This window comes from Theropithecus gelada, chromosome 6 (assembly GCF_003255815.1).
Source record: "Theropithecus gelada isolate Dixy chromosome 6, Tgel_1.0, whole genome shotgun sequence".
Lineage (NCBI taxonomy): Eukaryota > Metazoa > Chordata > Mammalia > Primates > Cercopithecidae > Theropithecus > Theropithecus gelada.
In genome coordinates, this window is record NC_037673.1 from 147,472,933 (window position 1) to 147,491,955 (window position 19,023).

Consider the following 19,023-nt stretch of genomic DNA (forward strand, 5'->3'; position numbering starts at 1 on the left):
AAAAAAAAAAAAAAAAAAAAAAAGAAAGAAAGAAAGAAAAAACTTAAAAGTGGGAAGGAAGGGAGAAGGGAGAAGGTAGGAATTTAGGACGTTTAAAGAATCTTCCAGACTTTTCACAATGGTCCTTCAATAAGTCTGTCATTTTAAGAGAGAACAGAAGGGATATAGTTAGGATAAAGGCAGCCAGCATTGTAAGCTGTGGAAAGAGGATGCTGGGCAGACGCTCCAGAGCTGTACGAGAAAGAGAGAGAGAGGGAGAGTGTGCGTGTGTGTGCATGCATGCGTGTAAGTGGAAAGCTGAACCTCCTAACTGTGTACTCCAAGAGTCTGCACAAAGGGTAAATCACCTGTCTTACAGGGCCCCGGGCCTTCCTGACCCTTCTTTCTCCCCCAGGGTTGGAAGCCCACAGACCCAAAGGGCTGAGTCATAGTGTGCGGAGGTGCCTGCCCCCTGGTAGAAGGCAACAGGGCTGGCGAAGAGCCCAGGCTTTCACAACGGTCGGGTGCCTGTGTGCCCCAAGTCGGGGAAGTCACTAGCCCAGGAATTTGCATATGTGAGCGAGAAGCACCCTCTGCTCCTGCCCCTCGTGCATCCCCAAGTGACTCCAGGGTACCTAAGAGATCTGAACAGGTTCTGTGTCTATCACATGGTAGCAAGTGACAAGACAGAAAGGGGGCAGCAGGTCAAGGCCGGGGGCCAGCCCGTCCACTCACCGTTTCATTGGCATGGCTGCTGCTCTCTGGTGGAGAACTCTGCTCCTCAGGAGTGACCACTTCAAATTCAGAGGAGGTGCCCTGTGCAGAAAGGAAGTCAGGTGCTGCCCGAGAGAAAAACAGCTCAGCCCTCCTCTGCGGCCCTGCGGCTGAGAGCAGCAAGGGGGACAGAATCTCTTCCCACTTTGAGTTCACAGGGACCGTTACATATCATCTCACATGAGATCACAAAGCAGGATTCTCGACAAGCCTGTCATAGCCCTTTACGTAATGTGAGGTCATATCCCCTCGACGGCCAATCCTCTTCTGTAGAAGGGAGATGTGGGATTAGCTGACCTTGAGCCAGCAGCACTGTAGGATTGCATTTTTTAAGGCCGTGTACTTTTTAAATGCTTTCATGAGCCCTATTATTTCTCACAGTGACCCATGGAGTGGCTCAGAAGGTTATATCCTCTTTGGAAAGATGAGGAAACTACAGTATACAGTTGGTTAATGCAAAAGCAGGGACCGAACCCAAGACTGCAGATCCAGCATTCCTGCCACGGCCCCAGAGTTGTCTCTTAGGCCCAGATGTCTCTGATCGGTTTCCCAGAACACAGATGGCAGCTGTTACGGCCACCACCAAGCACGGCCCTGTGCTGGCCTTCCCAACTCCGTCCTGGAGATCCCAGAGGAGTGAACTCATCTGAGAAAAGTCCCAGAGACGATTCAACAAATTTGGAGACTCTTTCAGGATTCAACCAAATCCAGGGTGGCCAAGGAATCCCAGATTTTTTCACATCTTTCCATCATTCCAAGTGGAATTACTGGTCATTCAAGCAACCAAGATGCCAATGGCCCACCTGAACCAGCCGTTAGCTCTGGGATCCGGGATTTCCATGTCCCCCTTAAAACCGGTCTGCAGCCTCCCTTCATCCCAGACAGGGGCAGGATAGATGAGAGGAGTCAGTGCTCAGCTTCCGGCTGACCCTCATGGCCACCAAGAACTCACCTCTGGCTCTTGGCCCTGCCCTAGAAAGTCTCTCTCCTCCATCTACATTTTCCCATTACCCACGTAACCTCAAAACAGGTCCTTCTTTCCCTGCACCTGACCTGTAGGATAAGGATGCTGAACTATACAATCCCTTGTAGGATACCAAGCAAAACTTCTCCAGCCAGATCTGTAGATGGTTTCTTTCTTTCTTTCCTTTTTTTTTTTTTTTTTTTTTAATGAGAGGGTCTCACTCTGCCACCGAGGCTGGAGTGGTGGCATCAACATGGCTCACTGCAGCTTTGACCTCCTGGGCTCAAGTGACCCTTCTGCCTCAGTCAGCCTCCCAAGTAGCTGGAACCACAGGCACATACCACCACACTCGACTACTTTTTTTTCTTAGAGAGATGGAGTCTCTCTATCCTGCCCAGGCTGGTCTCAAACTCCTGGGTTCAAGCAATCCTCCTGCCCCAGCCTCCCCAAATCCTGGGATTATAGGCATGAGCCACTGTGCCCAGCCTGTAGAAGATAGTTTCTGAGCCCTCTTTGAGAATGTGAGCTCCATGTCACATCTGTCTGTTTTCCTAGCACTGTGCACACTCAGTGATACTTAACAGTATACAACTTAGTAAGTGAGAAGAATTCCTTGTACATATCAGGGTCTTCCTGGTAAGTTTTAACTATGACCTTCCTTTCAAAATGGGGAGGATGAGGCCCCAGAGGGCTTGCGATGGACTTGCCCAATATCACCCAGTGAGTCGGAACACAGTTTCTTGACCTCGACCCTCTTTCTTTATGTTCTTGTATCTGTCAGTAGGACCTTGAGGTCCATCCAGACAACCTCCACCCATGACTCCAAATAAAACTTACACTGGATGGAGGCTTCTGGACTGGTGCTGGCTTGTCACTGGGGCACGCAGGGGCTGTGGGAGGTGCTGTGACATTTGAGTCCTTTCCTGGAGGAATGAAGAGAGCACAGATGAACTGATTGGGAAGAGGAAAAGCCCAGGTACCACCCTCACAAGGACAGCCCTTGATAAAAGGGTTCTCAGACAGGATTCCCCACTTGAGTCTGGGAGAATGGGGGGTGGTCTCATCAGGGCCAGGTAGTCTGGGAAAACGGCCTGCCCTGGAGTGACAGAGCAGAGCCTCAGCAGAGAGACCACGCTCCCTGGGCTTACTGGGAAAATCCCAAGTTGGCTGCTGCTCCTTGCTGCCCCAGACAGGCCTCGATGATAAAGAAAATGATTTACAATTTAAAAAGTCTTTATGCATCTATTATCCCAGCCATTCTCATAAAAGCCCCACGTGCCCATTTTAAAGGTCAGGACACTGAGGCTTGGGAAGGTCATCAACCTGCCCACAGTCACATAGCCAGCAATTGCAAACTCAGGACTGAGCCTTGGACCTCCCTCCCTGACTTCCTGCGGTTCTTGCTGCAGGGAGCTCCTTGAAGGTAGCTTCACTTCTCACTCTGGGAGTGGACCTGGCACCAATCAGGAACTCAGGAACACTGCCAAATAGACAAGCAGAGGCTGGAAATGCCCACTGACTGAAGCACAGTGGACTCTGAGACCATCAGTTTCCTCCATTTGTCCATTCAGCAAATGCAACCACCAGCCAATAGAAGGCTGTCACATTGGCCTGGGCCAGACACCATGCAGTAGAGCTGCAGCAGGAGGCATCTGAGTCCAGCTGGGGCGGGGATCATTTCCATCCTGGTTCCAGACCTTGCCCTGGACTTGGAGACATGCCAGAGTAATGCATACTCTGTATGCATGGTAATGCCTCTACCATACATGGGACTTCAAACCCGAGTCACAGTCACCCTTTCCTTTAACAGGCAGCACACGTAACCTTACATCTGAAATACGCTGCAGCAGGCTAACAGGCAAGTCCAGCTTCTTCCCTGGGCCTCAGCTTCCCTAATTGTAAAATGGAAGCGCAGGCCATGACCAGGGAGCTTTCAACTCATATGCCAGCTCCAAGTGACAGGGAGTAACTGCTTAGAGCGCTATGCCTGGCGCATAGTAGCTGCTCATTAAATATTTGTTCACTAAATATGTTGATAAAGCCCCCAGGCCACAGGTCTGCAATGCAGTCAACTGTTGTGATCTATTACTCATGTCTGCTGGGGCCTCAGGAGTGCTGAGTCACTGGCTATTTTTAACAAGATTGTTTTGAAGTCCCTTCCAAATCTGACCTTCTGGGGGGATGTGGCAGCCAAAACACGAATGGAAGGGTAGCCTGTGACCTAAGGATAAACCAGGGAATGTGGGTTTTGGCATAAGAAGGGAGTTCACTGTGAAGGATTTGGGCAGTTTAGTTTCAGGGACAGTCAGAGGTACCCAGACTCCTCTTATACCTGTGAGTTCAGCCAGGGGGTCGAAGGAGCCCAAGGAGGGAGAAGGTGGTGGGAGCAGCTCATTGTCCTTCACTAGCTCCTCTGCCTTCTGCCGGAGCCTGGTCGCTTCCATCTGGGACTCTTCCAAAAGCTCCCCTAGAGGTATTGGGGAAGAGGAAGCAAAAGCATTTACTCAGTTCACTGTGCTGCTTCTCCCTGTCCCAGGCCCCTAACCCTGCTGCTGCCTGGCTTCCGAGGCTCCAGGCCCTGGACTTCACTCCTACCATTGTTCTGTGGGCCAAATGGGACAAACTCCATGCTGGCCCACCACAAGAAACAGGCTAGAGCAAGGAAGAGGGCCCAGCAATCGGGGGACACAGGAGCGGAAGGAATCTATGAGAAACTCCTCGCCCCGCCCCCCCACCAGCATTCTCTTTCTGCCCCACTCCCTTCACACCCAGCCAGGGGCCCCCCACCCTACCACCATAGCAGCCGGGGCTACCCACAGCCTGAGCCTCTAGGGCAAAGGGCTGCCTGCAGGGTGGAGACCTTGGATAATTCCAACCAGCCCTCTAGGCCTCCATTTGCCTTCTCCTACAAGCGGAGATGGGGAAACTTGGCTCCTCCCTCCCCAGTCGGCTATCCCAAGCAAGGATCTGCAAGCAAGGAGAAAGCATTTTAAAAATCAGGGAGCCGTGCTCCCCTCTAAAACTTGAGACTAGAAAAGGGAGCAGCAAGGCAAAGGAAGAGTTTCAGGAGTGTGGAAGAAAGAGCCCCCTCTGGATGGGAAAATCAATGAAAGCCTTGCCTGGAGGAGAAGGGGATACAGCAACTGGGTGCTGAGGCACAGGGACTGTCGGTCATGTGGAGGGAGGTGGGGTTGTTCTAAAGTGGGGACGGCTTGAGCAAGAGCCAGGAGAAGAGAACTGGGGGATCTACCACCTCCTTGCTTCAAGCCAAACTCTGTTCCCTGCTCCAACACCTGGGAACACGTGCCCCAGTTGCCCTGGTGATGCCGGCTCTCCCCATCTCTCATGCCCCAGAAAGAGGAGGCCATTCTAGTTCTATGGCCACAAACTGGGCCTTCCAGCCCCCTCTCCCTGAGCCCACACCTCCCTCTTGGACCTGAGTCCTGTCATCCTGGTTTCAGGGTGCTGAGGAATCGGGGTTGGGAATACTGTCACCATGCTACACGGTGCATAGAGACAACTGTGAGGCAGGAGCCAGTGCTGGGCCAGGAGGGACGGGGATGACTTAGGCAGAGGCATATGCCAGCTTCATTCTCCGCTGCTGGTAGACGGACTGGCATCACACTCTGCAGGGAGGGGCGCTCGCAGGGAGGGGACAGGGTCTGCTTTACCTAACATCTTTATCCCTTGCATTTTTTCCTTCAGCCGGGAATTCTCCTTCACTAGGCGCTCAAAAGCTGTGGATGCCTCTCCTGAGGGCACGCTGCCCCCAGGGTCGTAGATCCGGTACGGTCCTCTCCCTTCCATGAGGGTAGCTCAGCCCCTGCCGTGGTGCCCGCCTGGCTGTAAGGACAACAGCAGCATATCAGCAGGCTGGCCAGGCCATGGGGGCATTCTTTGCAGAGAAGCTCTACTGTGTCAATGCCCCAGAAGGCAGTCCCCCGCTTTAGGCTGGTCTGACCATATTACAGCAAAGCAGGACAGTCACCTCCTTTTATCTGGACACTTTTCGTCTATTAATGCAACCTTAGAATGGCATTAGTTTCTCTTAGCAGCCTCAATGCATTGTTGACTTGTTTGGAACAGGAGTCCAAATAAACAGTAGGGTGCAATGTGGGATACAAGAAAGAACCTGGACTTGGGGGAAAAAAAACCAAATCTGAGTTCATGTCCTGTCTGTGAGGTCCAGAAGAACAGGAATCCCATATGTTTTACCCATCATTGCATCCTCAGAGCCTACCACAGTATTAGCTATGAATTTTGCCCAATAAACACTAACTCAATTAAAGGCCTAGCCATTAATTTACTATGGGATTGTGGGCAGTCCCTTCCCCTCTCTGAGGGAGGGAAATGAAAGTCTTAAGTTAATTCAGTAATCTTTAAAGTGAAATGCTTGTACCCTAAGGGATAAGCAAGTCAACCCAGTCCAAAGTTCCATTTATATGTGTACCATCTTCTTTAAAAAAAGAAAAGAAAAAAACACCCTGACTAATATTTAATATACCGTCACCCTCCTCCGTGAGTCTCATATCATGTATGGTCTGTCCCTTGCAGTTCTAAGGAACAGAGAATTTTTCATCAAACCACTGTCTATTTGAGCACCAAGGTTTTTTTGAGTAATCTGTTCAGTTTCATCTGCTTTATGTCATTGAAACCAGTTGGAAAGGTGATTTTAGAATCCTAGCTCCGTGACTTAGCAGAGCAGCTCTCTGTCCATCCACTCATCCATTCAACAATTACTTATTGAGCATCGACTCTGTGCTAGGCACCCGTCTGGGTGCTGAGGAATTATCAGCAAACAAAACAGACAAAACTGCTTCATGGAGTTTATCGTCTAGTGGTGAAAGCAGAGGAGGGTCGTGGGGAACACATTATTTCAGGTGATCAAAAAGTCTATGGACAAAAATTTGGCAGGGAAGGGTGAGGCAAGGAATTTCATGTTAAATGGAGCTGGCACGAAAGGCCCCATGGAGAAGGAGCTATTTTAGCAAAGACCTGAAAGGGGTGAGGGAACTAGCCATGAAGATATCTGAAGGAAGAACACTCTTGGCAGAGAGAACAGTAAGGGCAGAGGCCCTAAGGCTGAAACACCGAGCCAGCCTGCAGCCCTCCAAACAGCTCTCCAGCATGAAAGGGCCCCCAAGGCCTCCACTGGGGACCTCAGAAGGGTTTGGGGGCTCAGCATCTTCCTCCCAAGGTCACCACCCCCAAGACAAAAACTGTTTCATCAGGAATCCTCAAAGACCCTCCCAAGTCCACACCATGCTCCGCGGGTCCTTGGCGCTGCCAGGCGACTACGACCGTACCACCCTGTTCCCGGAATGGAAATGAAAGATCAGAGTGAGAATGGATTAATGGCAACACCAGCATCCTTGAGTCATCTCCTTGCCAGGCACTGCATTAAACCCTTCAGATATACAATCTTGGTGGAGCTGCACAGTATCCAACATGCATACTAATCTATCTGCATTTTACAAAGAAGAAGTTGAGGTTCAGAGAGGTTAAGTAACTCAGCCACGATGACCCGGCCAGCAATAAGAGCCAAGATGCAAAGTCAGCTCTGCCTGCTGTGACTCTAACCCCCACCACACTCACACAGCCAGGATACAGAGCCAGAGGGGCAGACAGGGAGTTCAAGCCTGTTTGTAGGGCAGCACCACGCTATCAGGTCACCTCTGGGCAGTTTCCCTTGCCCTGCAGCATGAGAACCAATAAGGACTTTTCCAAGAGCATCCATAGGATGGATTGGGCCAGACCAGAAAGAAAAACGAAGTTCTGATGAGCAGGACCCCCGCTCCCAAAGACTGACAGACACAAGATGAATACACCATGTGGGAGGCACCCACACCCTGCTGAGCCCGAGAGGCAAAGGACGGCTACCCACACACCCATCACAAGTCATCACCCGGCTAAGGGGCGACTTGTTTTTAACCTGAAAGGTCAATGTTCTACAGCAAAGCACAAAGCGCAGATGTTTCCACTGAACTGAGAAACAGTGTGGGGGCAGCACTTAGCACTGTAACTGGCACATAGTAAAGTACTCAAAAATGTTGACAGATGTTAGGGGTCCTTCCCCTCTGCTCGCCTCTGTCCTCACGAGCCTTGCCACCCGGTACAGCATGTGTCTGACTGGTGCGGGCATTGGCCATCCGGCTGGGAACTTCCTGAGGCAGGAGCATACTCTGTACATTTTTATATCCTGTCGGGAGCACAAGAGGGTGGACCTTCCTTGAGAACTGCTTGGAGTTCAAGAACAGTGAAACAGAGGACTAGAAGGGGCCTGGAGCCACCTTGCATGAAAAGGACAGCAGTGTCCTAGTTCCTGTCCACCACTATGCATGCACCCCACGTGGAACTCACAGTCAACACCACAAGAAGGCGTGGGGAATTTCTTTTTTTTTTTTTTTTTTTGAGACAGAGTCTCGCTCTGCCGCCCAGGCTGGAGTGCAGTGGCCGGATCTCAGCTCACTGCAAGCTCCGCCTCCCGGGTTCATGCCATTCTCCTGCCTCAGCCTCCCGAGTAGCTGGGACTACAGGCGCCCGCCACCTCGCCCGGCTAGTTTTTTGTATGTTTTAGTAAAGACGGGGTTTCACCGTGTCAGCCAGGATGGTCTCGATCTCCTGACCTCGTGATCCGCCCCTCTCGGCCTCCCAAAGTGCTGGGATTACAGGCTTGAGCCACCACGCCCGGCCGGGAATTTCTTACTCAGTGTCTGCCTTGTCCTGTAGATTAGAGGCTGCATCAGGACAGAGAGCAAGTCCATTCTGTGTGCCAGGGTATCTTCAGAGTGGCCCAGAGTAGGGCCTCGGCAAACCTTGAATTCAGAGAAGTCAGACTGAAGGGAACGAGCCCTTGACCCTGAGCCCGCCTCCTGCAAGGCCATGTCCAGCATCCCAGACAGAGCCTAACCCTGACCCACTGACCAGATGCACTTGGATACCCAGACACTTCTAGAATCGGGGCTGGGCCAGCCATGCTCCCTCAGAGAGGCCCAGATGTAAGGTCAAGGGACAAAGCAGAATGCAGGATGTGGGAACTGAAACCCACCCCATGTCCTCTGAAACACGCAACACTCAGTTTCTCTTGGCACTGGGGAGTCAACAGGGAAAGGGGTTCATGAGAAGCAAAAAGAGGGCAGACAGAGCTATGCTCCCCTACTTTAGCCTCAGGGGGCAGAGCTTGGGGAGAAAGAAAGGCAGCAGGCAGAGGACACGCAGGAGAAATATCCTATTGTGGGAAAACCCTCTCTGGAGATCAGAGGAGCCGCCCCCGGAGGGCCTGGACTTCTGGAGGAAAGAAAGACAAAGAGGGAAACAGGGAATTTCCAGGTCCTGCTGACTTCATGCCCGGATGGTCAGCGGCAGTCCCTGGATGACCACTGGGCAGACAGGAACTCTCCCTCTGATCAGTGAGGTTTTTATAACTTCTAGAGAGAGGACTCATTCTCAGGATGACACAGCTGGAGGGGACTCTCCAAGGGCAATGAGGCGAATCCTGCATTATCAGGTGGAGAGAAATGCGCCCAGAAACACTCAGTGGATGAGGGGCTGCATTAGAACATGATGATGGCATGTGCTCCCCCCTGCTGTCCTCAAACCACGAGTGTGTTTTCAAAGGCGAAAAGGAACCACTGACCACTCCCCTCCATACAGCAGTATCTGGAGTTCAGAGCCCACGAGTCCCTGGGCATGAGCTCATCTGATTCTCACTCATGGCACAGGCAGTGCAGCAAGGCAAGGCCCTGAGCAGGGAAGGCCAAGGTCACAAAGGAGTCAGGATGGAGCTGGGACCAGAAGATCCCTGCTCTCCCTCCAGGGTGCCCACAGCCCATCCTCCATTTCCCTTCCTGCCCAGCAATCCAATGACACACCACAGGCCCCCGCCACATCTTCTCGCGGAGTCTCTATCCACCTGGCCTGGTTCCACAAACTACAAACCAGCAGGTGCTCCACCAGCAGTGGGACTCCAGCCCCCCTTGCCCAAACCAGAAACAGCTGGTGGTATAGAAGCAGCCAGCGCAGACTTTCTTCCAAAACAAGACCTCAGCCAGGGGGGCCTCCACAGCCCGCCCCAGAGGGGCCCTGGGGCTGCCCACCGGAACCAGAAAGGCCCAGTTTGGGGGCAGAAAGGGGCCCAGACAGACTGCAGGTCAGGCAACGACCACAGAGCGTGAAGATGGAAGTGATGCTGCTGAAACCGAAGGAGCCACCCACTAGCAGGCAAGCACTTGTGGGTGGCAGGGAGGCAGTAGTCTCCAGGACTCAACTCTCAGCCCTACCCCAGAAAGAGAGGAGTGTGATAGAGACTACATTCAGAATTAAATTTACATTCCAGCTTTTGCACTGAAATGCTTTGGTCTGTCAGATTATCTTGCCATTAGCCATGTTCTGGTGGCTGCGTAGTGGGGTGGCCCCAGACCCCCCAAATGATATTCACTTGCATAGCCACTAACATTTGCAAAATACTTCATCGTGTCCCAAGCATTGTTTTTCCATCTGATTATCGCAAGAGCCCTGGGAAGAAGGCAGGGCTGATACCTGCATGATGGATAAGGAAACTGAAGTCCAGCTTGGGGACTTAATCAGCCCAATTGAATGCCTCTGGTCACTGGCAGCATCCTGGGGTCAGCTATCCCTGCAACCCTGGAGCAGGCGATGCCCTCCCTGGCCCAGAGGGAAAAGTGGAAGCAAATCTCTGGTAGAGGGAGGTGGAAGGTCATGCAGGCCAACATCTACCTCCCCAGCAGAGGCAAAGGCTGCCAGGGACGCTGGCAGGTGGGCTGGCAGAGGGGGCATAGGGAAGGGTCTCCAGGAAAGACGGCACAGAACAGAATGTCAGAGAGGTCTGTCCTAGGGTCTACTCCACTGTGTATGGAACCAGGGGCTCATTCCCTCACATGCAAGGGGAGGAGCATGCGCCACAGAGAACCCGGGTGATGGCTAAAGCTGGCCTCAGGATCAAGAAGACCCAAGCCTCAGGAGCTAGCAGCAAGCTGCAGAAAGAGAGAGAGCCAGCACCATGGAAACATCGCTGCCCTGGAGGCAGGAAGAAAGGTCCACACAGGGAACGTGCTCAAGGCCAACCTTGCAAACACGAGGCCTGAGAGGGGGCCTCACCTGTACTAGCCTCAGCTCCGTACACCCTGTGGGCTGTGAGACCCTGGACCAGCCACTCACCTTTCCTGAGCCTCAGTTGCCTCATCTGTAAAACAGGAGTAATAATAGAACCTACCTGATAGAAGATCAAAGAAATCAAATGAAACAATGTGTATAGTTGGAAGGGAATTCTCACTTTCTACTTTATGCAATACTTCCTGATTATCTGATTTAACAAGAAACACATCCTTGTTTTATAATAAGATTTCCAAAATAATAAGCATATACAGTAACTAGCTCAGTACTTGGCACACAGCAGATGCTTAACAAAAGGCTGAGGCAACCCCACAACCGTGCCCAGCTGATCTAAGGGCCAAGGCTTTTCCCATATGTTCCCTCCTTTAACAGGGGATTTTAGGCTCTTCGTTCAGCTCAGTAAGCTAGGTTCTGGCCTCCACTTATTCTCTAGTGATCTCAAATCACCATTTAACTGTGGTTCAGCAGGGTGCCCGGGCACACCACAGCTAGTGAAGATGTAGCTATAAGATGCCCTTGAACCACGATGCCACACTCACCAACGACTGGGAATCTGAGCCTCATTTCCTCTGTTGTAAACGGCAATATCCTGCAATTCCACCCAAGGATGAAAGGAAGTGAGACGCCATGATATCACATTGCACACATAGACAAAAAACTGTCCACATATTTGTGTTATGATGACCTCCAGTCCTCCCCCACCAATTTCCAGGCTGGGGAGACTGCAGCCTCAGGCCCATCCATCAAAGGCCAGGTTGGATTTTTCGGGCAGTGAAACCACTCTGTTCAATACTGTAATGGTGGACACCTGCCATTCCACATTTGCCCAAACCCACAGAACATGCACCACCAAGAGGGAACCCGGATGTAAACCATGGACTCCAGGTGACAGTGGTGTCCATGTAGATTCATCAGCTGTAACAAATCTACCACTCTGGTAGAGGATATTGATAATGGGGGAAGCTATGCATGTTGGGGGTGGGGGGCGGGGCACAGTATATGGAAAATCTCTGTAACTTCTTCTCAATTTTGCTGTGAACCAAAACTGCTCGATAAAAAATACGGTCTTTAATTTAAAAGAGAAAAGGACCAGGCTGTGCTCTCCTGATGGCTGTCAGATTCACACATCAGTGAGGACACAGCACCTACTTGAGACAGTGTGTATTCAAGGACTCCACCCTGGCATCCTCACCAATAAGGAGCCCAGACTTAACTCCTCCGTCCTTGCAATCAACTGAGCAATAATGAGGCTGCAGGCACAGAGTCTCATATAAACAGCTGGGGCTCCAGAACTGTGGGATCCAGCCAAGGTACACTAGGGTAAACATCTTAACCCTCACTAGGCCTCAGTTACCTAAAAAGAGGGAGCTGCAAAAATAGTAATAACATGGGGGGTTGCACGGACAATCTTTAAGGCCCCTTCTAATTGTAACATTTCAGGATCTGAAATTTATTAGCACTACTTTCTTTAACCTTTTAACCTTAAGACGGCTCCAGTTCCCAGCTCCAATCCCTTCTAAGGCCCAGGTGGATTTCCCTAACCCAGCGGTCCTCCTGTAAGAGCTTTCATGGGTGCTGTCCCCTCCCCGAGTGCAGTCAGAGACCCTCAGCTGACATTCACAGCCCTGTGCCAGGTCCTCCCCTCCTGCCTAACTTGTACCAGGCTCCGGCCAAGCCTGCTCTGTGTTCCTCAACATGGCACATATCTTCCCATGTCCTTCATTCTCCCCTCCCCTGAGTCACCCACAAAGGAGGCCCCACTGTCTCCACTCAGCCTCCGAGGCCCAGGTTACACACCACCTGCTGAACACCTGAGCCAGAATTCACACTGCAAAAGAGGACTGGAGAGCACCTAACTAAGCCAGAGAGAGGGTGACATTCGTTAGGTGCTACCCTATGCCAGGCACTGGGCTGCACCATTATGCACATGACCTCATTTTCTTCTTGCCACACAGAGGTGGAAATTATCATCCACACTTTCCAGCAAGGAAACCAACAGAGGCAGTACATGGATGAGGAAGCAGACTCAGAGAAGTTAAGTCATTTGCCTGAGAATACACAGCTGGTTAGTGGTAGAACAAATAATGCAGCCTCAATCTGTCAGATTCCAAAACCAGTGCCCTTTCCACTGCTCTGCACTGCCTGGAGAGGCGACAGGCTGACGCTCAGAGGTAGGAAACCAGACCTGCTTTCCAGTTCTCCAGAACATGCCCCGAGTTCCTAGCCCCTGCCTTTATATGTCTCTAGCTTTATATGCAACCAGGTGGCAATCTGCCCCTCATCACCTGCAGTCAACAGGGTTTAGAATCTCAGGCTGGAAGGGAGCTCAGAGGACATTCCATCCTGTGCTTACCCAGTCCTCTGAGGAGCCCAGGGACTCCAGCTGGCCAACTTTAGCAATCCAGATCTCACCAACTTCCTCGCCAAAACAACTCCTGGGGCAGCCAGCACTGGCTATAGTTAGGCTGCTCCCAGTTCTGTTTCTACTGGCCCTTCTCTCCCCTCTGTGGTCCCCTGGAATAAAGAACAAGATGCCCATCTTCAGCAGGACAGCCCTGAAGACATTTGGAACCTGCAGCCTTCTCTTGAGGTTGATCAGCCCTTTCCCCTGTACTGTTCCACATAGGGGCTGCCCCCTCTCCAGCCCCCCACCAACCCTCTACCCCACACTATCTCTAGCTGGTTCTAGCACTGGACCCAACACTCCGGGCATGGCTTGCCTGACCAAATGCAGAGTGACTTTCACCTCCACCCTTTTAGGTAGTATATTCCTACTGAGGTAGCCTGAGTATACATTTGCTTTTCTTACAGCTGAGTCACCCACTGAAGAATGTCCTTTCTCAATGACAACAACCTGCATGTATGCCTAACTGGTGAGAACAAAGTTCTCGTGTAGCAAAGTGTGCTTGAGGGCTGGGTGCGGTGGTTCATGCCTGTAATCCCACACTTTGGGAGGCTGAGGCAGGCGGATCACCTGAGGTCAGGGGTTCGAGACCAGCCTGGTCAACGTGGCGAAACCCAGTCTCTACTAAAAATACAAAAATTAGCCAGGTGTGGTGGCACACTCCTGTAGTCCCAGCTACTGGGGAGGCTGAGGTAGAAGAATTGCTTGAACTCGGGAAGCAGAGATTGCAGTAAGCCGAGATCATGCCACAGCACTCCAGCCTGGAAGACAGAGTGAGACTCCATCTCAAAAAAAAAAAAAGTGTGCTTGAGGAGGTGTGACTTACCTAACAGGGCAGAAGTCTGATTGATTCAGTAATGCCCTATGTAGGAATCCAGAGATCTTTGCATCAGTACACACAGAAGCTGGACAAAAATGTGCACTGCCACATGCTTTGTAATAGACATTTTTGCTATTCTTGAATGTCCATCAAGAAGGGACTGGTTAAACAAACTACCATTCATTTCGTGGAATACTATACAGCCATCAAAAAGAACAGGGTAGATTGCTTGGCAGTGATACAGGAAAATGCCCATAAAATACAAACCAAAGTGCAGATTTATATGTGTAACAGGACGCTATTTTTTTCAAAAACACATAACTGTGTGTGTGTGTGTGTGTGTGTGTGTGTGTGTGTGTGTGTGTATGTATGTGTACGGAATCTTAAATGTGCATAGAAAAAGGCCTGGAAGCCCAGTGCTTTGGGAGGACAAGGTGGGAGGATTGCCTGAGGCCAGGAGTTCAAGACCAGCCTGGGCAAAAAGCAAGATCTGGACTCTATTAAAAATTTTTTTTTACATTAGTGGAGCATGGTAGCCCATGCCTGGAGTCCCAGCTACTTGGAAAGCTGAGGTGGGAGGATCACTTAAGCCCAGGAGTTCAGGCTACAGTGAGCTATGATCATGCCACTGAACTCCAGCCTGAGTGATACTCTGTCTCTTAAAAAACAAAAAGAAAGAAAGAAAAGAAGAAAAGAAAAAAGTCTCAAAGGATACATACCAAACTGCTACTAGTACACTGCTCTACAGAAGGACCTGGGTAAGGAACTAAAACCAAAAGAAACTTTTGCTTTACCTATGCTATTTTAACTCTTTACATGGGAAAACTAGTCCTGTTCTCATACAATTATAAAATTAATTTTTAAACACAGTGGGGACAGAGGAAGGGGAAAGGAAGGAGAGAGAAGACAACTGTCACTTTTTTACTTTATATCTTTTGCACTGCTTGAGTTTTGGGGGGTTTTTCCCCAATAATCATGTGTTATTTGGTAATTTTTTTTAAAGGGAAACTTTAAAATATTTTTTAAAAAAAATTTAAGTGAGCTGGGTGCAGTGGTGCATGCCTGTAGTCCCAGCTACTCCAGAGACAGAGGCAGGAGGATAGCTTGAAACCAGAGTTTAACCCTGTAACGCCCCTGCCTCCAAGAGGTAAGATGCCAATTTTGGGGATTCCCCTTACACAAAATATGGTGGAAAGAGGGTTTCACAGATTCAAATCCCGGCTATGATCCCTTCCCGAATGACCCTGGGCAGGCCTCACTTTCCTTGTTTCTCCCTATGGAAATGTTGTGAGGACCAAGTAGGAACCATAGAGTTCTCTGTAAACCTTAAAATGCTACCCAGACAGGAGCAATAATGGCTGTCAAGGAGCTAGAAAGGAAAAGGCTGCAGAGGGGCTGAGGTACTCAGATAAAAGCCAAAGATGCCTTGTGTTAACAACAAAAAGCTGAAAGCTACCTAAAATGAAGAGGAAAATGAATAAATATACTGTGGCAATTTCCTATCAGGGAATACTATACAGCAGTGAAAAAAGATGAGCCACAGCTGGAGATACGAATGGAATAATCTGGGTCTCGCTCTGTCGCCCAGGCTGGAATGCAGTGGCATGATCTCAGTTCAGTGCAACTTAAACCTCCCGGCTCAAGTCATCCTCCCACCTTCCTTCTCAAGTAGCTGGAACTACAGGCATGCGTCACCACACCCAGCTAATTTTTGTATTCTTTGCAGAGATGGGATTTCGCCATGTTTCCCAGGCTGGTCTCAAACTCTGGGGTCAAGAGATCCACCTGCCTGCTCTGCCTCCCAAAGTGCCAGGATTACAGGCATGAGCCACAGCGCTCAGCCTAAATAACGTTTTCAAATATAAAAAAACCTATGTATTATTTAGGGATGCACACATTTATTTAAAAAAAAAAAAAAACTTTAAAGAAATGCAAGAAAAAAAAAGCCACTAAATTCAGAACACTTGTTTCTTGTTGGTGGCTGATGAAGGAGAAATTCGAGGTGATTGGAAAATGTGTTATTTCTTAAACCAGATGAGTGAGCGTGCGGGTGCCTGCATGTTACCCTCTATATCTGACAGACTCCTTCATTTTTTCTCTTTTCTTTTTACTGTATTTTTTGCTTTTTTTCTGCTTCAACTTTTATTTTAGGTTTTTTTTTTTTGTTTTTTTTTGTTTTTTTTTTTTTTTTTGAGATGGAGTCTTGCTCTGTCGCCCAGGCTGGAGTGCAGTGGCCGGATCTCAGCTCACTGCAAGCTCTGCCTCCCGGGTTCACGTCATTCTCCTGCCTCAGCCTCCCGAGTAGCTGGGACTACAGGTGCCCGCCACCTCGCCCAGCTAGTTTTTTTGTATTTTTTAGTAGAGACGGGGTTTCACCGTGTTAGCCAGGATGGTCTCGATCTCCTGACCTCGTGATCCGCCCGTCTCGGCCTCCCAAAGTGCTGGGATTACAGGCTTGAGCCACCGCGCCCGGCCAACTTTTATTTTAGATTCAGGGGGTACATGTGCAGGTTTGCTACCTGCGTGATTAGGGCAGGGATGATCCCATCACCTGGGTACTGAAAACAGTTCCCAACAGTTTTTCAACCCTGCCTCACTCCCTCCCCACTCTAGTAGTCCCCAGTGTCTACTGTTGCCATCTTTATGTCCATGAGTGCCTGTATTTAGTTCCACTTATAAGTGAGAAAATGCAGCATTTGGTTTTCTGTTCCTGTGTTAATGTGCTTAGGACAATATTTTCTAAAAGTCTATGTTGCCAGTTTCCTGGGGACTGGATCAGGCAGGAGTTGCACCTGCAGAGACAGAAATGGGTGGAGAGGGACCAAGGCTCCTGAGACTGCTGCTGAAGCTGACTGTAATGAAGGCAGGGGATGAGCGGCCTGAAGGCCAACAGAGGGCCTGGCCAGTGCTCTGCCGAGTAGGTGGAGACCGAGCCAAAGGCCCTTGACTCATAGGGCAGTCCCATACCTGCCCTGGCCTCTCAGCGTGACTCCTTGGTGACACAACTCCCACAGTACCCACACACCTACACCCACTTCCCCCCCACACATACCCCTGCCTGGGCTGCCCGGTTTGTCCACTGCGTAGGTGCTCAAGGACACAGAGCTCCTGCCTCTCAAAGAACAGCCTCAGGGTGAGGTCCTTGGGAGAGAAGAGTTCAGCTCTGCACAGAGCAGCCCTCAGACAAAGAGCCAGCTGCTGCTCGCCAGTCATCCGTTCCAATCTGAAGAGTGACTGTCCTGGGCCAGTCATGGGAAAATCATCAAGAACTTCCCACAACAGTCATGGTGGCTGCCAAGGTCTTTCCAGAGCACAGAACAAGGGGACGCGGCTACCCTGTGCCTTCCTGTGGCAACTCTCTGGAGGATGCCCGGATACCCTCCCTACAGATGGCCAGGGATAGGAGGGGCAGGCACTGCGGGCATGTGGGGACATAGCAGCAAGAATCTAGGAGGGCAGGCATGGCAAGGCCTGGCCCAGGGGGAAACCAGGAGCTGCCAGAGCCAAAGAGAGGGTGACCCAATCATTGGTTGTTGGTTGTTACAGAGGTTTTAAGACTTGGAGGAGAATGCCCTGAGATGCCAGACAGTGAAACGTTTTCATTCTGCAGCTGGGAAACCAAAGCCGACAAAGGGGAACAGACATGCCCACAGCTGCATGGGACAGCAGTAGCACAGAAGAGATGCATACCCTGTCCTCTGGTGGCCACTGTGCACTCTCTTACCACACCATGCTACTGCTCAGCCTCTCTCCCTCCCTCACAGTGGTCAGGTAAGCAATGAGGGAGAATGATGGAGGTGAGAAAGGAAGAACCCGCGCTGATGTGGGCCCACAAAAGCAAGAAGTCTGGAACAGCACCGGAAGGGGCTGCCTACAAGGTGGAGAGTGCCCTGATCCCAGGAGTCAGGGCCACGCAGAGGGGCACCAGGGCTGTTGAGGGAATTCAGGCCAGGTGTCTTCAAAGCCCCACCCCCATCTGAGTTTCTACCACTCCAAACAGGGATGGATGCTTGAGACAAAGCCAAAGACAACTCATCCAGAGGGGACACGGCATGGTCCACAGGTGGCAGAGGGTTGAAAGCAAGTGTCTTAGTCTGCTTTCTGCTACTATTCTGTTGAATATCACAGACTGGTAATTTATAAAGAACGAGTTTATTTGGCTCACGGTTCTGGATGATGAGAAATCCAAGTGCATGACACCACCATCTGGCAAGGGTCATGCCAAGGTGGAAGACAAAAGAAGAAAATCAGTGATTGAAACAGAGAGAGTACTGACCAAACTGGCCCCTTTTATAACTAACCTCCCCCTCCCCCCACCCCGTGATAGTGACAGTAATCTATTTATGAGGGCAGAGCTGACAATCCATTCATGAAGCATAGGGATTATGTTTCCAACACATGAACTTTTGGGGGACACATTCAAACCTTAGCAGCAAGTTATCCAGAGCACAGAACATCAAACCAGTCTCATCATCTCCTACTGGAATCCTGTTCATGATTAGCATCATTAACGATAATAGCAACGACCATTTACTGAGCGCTTACCACACTGTTGGCCCGTGCTGAGTGCTTGCCACATACTGTCCCATTAATTGCCACCACTCTAGGAGGTAGCACTGATGTCATACAGAGCTGACAGGTGAGGATGCAGAGGCCCAGAGTGACAGACACAGCTACCCAGGTCTGCCAAGTACTGAATCATGTGCTCTTCACCAGGGGTGCTCAAGGAGCAGCCCGGACCAGCGGCACTGGCACCGCCACCATCCACTGGATCAGATGCTCTGGAGTTGCAGCCCAGCAATCTGTGTTTAACAACCACCCTCCACCTTCACCCCCAGGATTCTGATGCATGCTCAAGTTTGTGTACCAACTGCTCTGACCATTTCCCCACGCTGCTAAGGAGAAAAATCAGTATTTCTGTGTCTGGTATCAAAATCTTCTAGGGCATTT

The 19,023-nt window shown here is 50.5% G+C and overlaps 1 protein-coding gene across 12 annotated transcripts in view; it reads right to left on the bottom strand.

The window, feature by feature from the left end:
* The window catches only part of TNIP1 (TNFAIP3 interacting protein 1), a 58,937-nt gene that overhangs the window by 30,145 nt on the left and 9,769 nt on the right, over positions 1-19,023 (bottom strand). For 8 of the 12 annotated variants that reach the window (XM_025387531.1, XM_025387535.1, XM_025387530.1 and 5 more), the window contains exons 2-5: positions 5,389-5,560; positions 4,050-4,184; positions 2,555-2,640; positions 715-795 (exon numbers count right to left, since the gene is read on the bottom strand). In XM_025387531.1, coding sequence (XP_025243316.1) covers positions 715-795; positions 2,555-2,640; positions 4,050-4,184; positions 5,389-5,524 — 438 coding nt within the window. In that variant the 5' untranslated portion in view covers positions 5,525-5,560. The remainder of the gene's footprint in view (positions 1-714; positions 796-2,554; positions 2,641-4,049; positions 4,185-5,388; positions 5,561-19,023) is intronic. The other 4 variants (XM_025387538.1, XM_025387539.1, XM_025387533.1 and 1 more) reach the window with 3 other exon arrangements.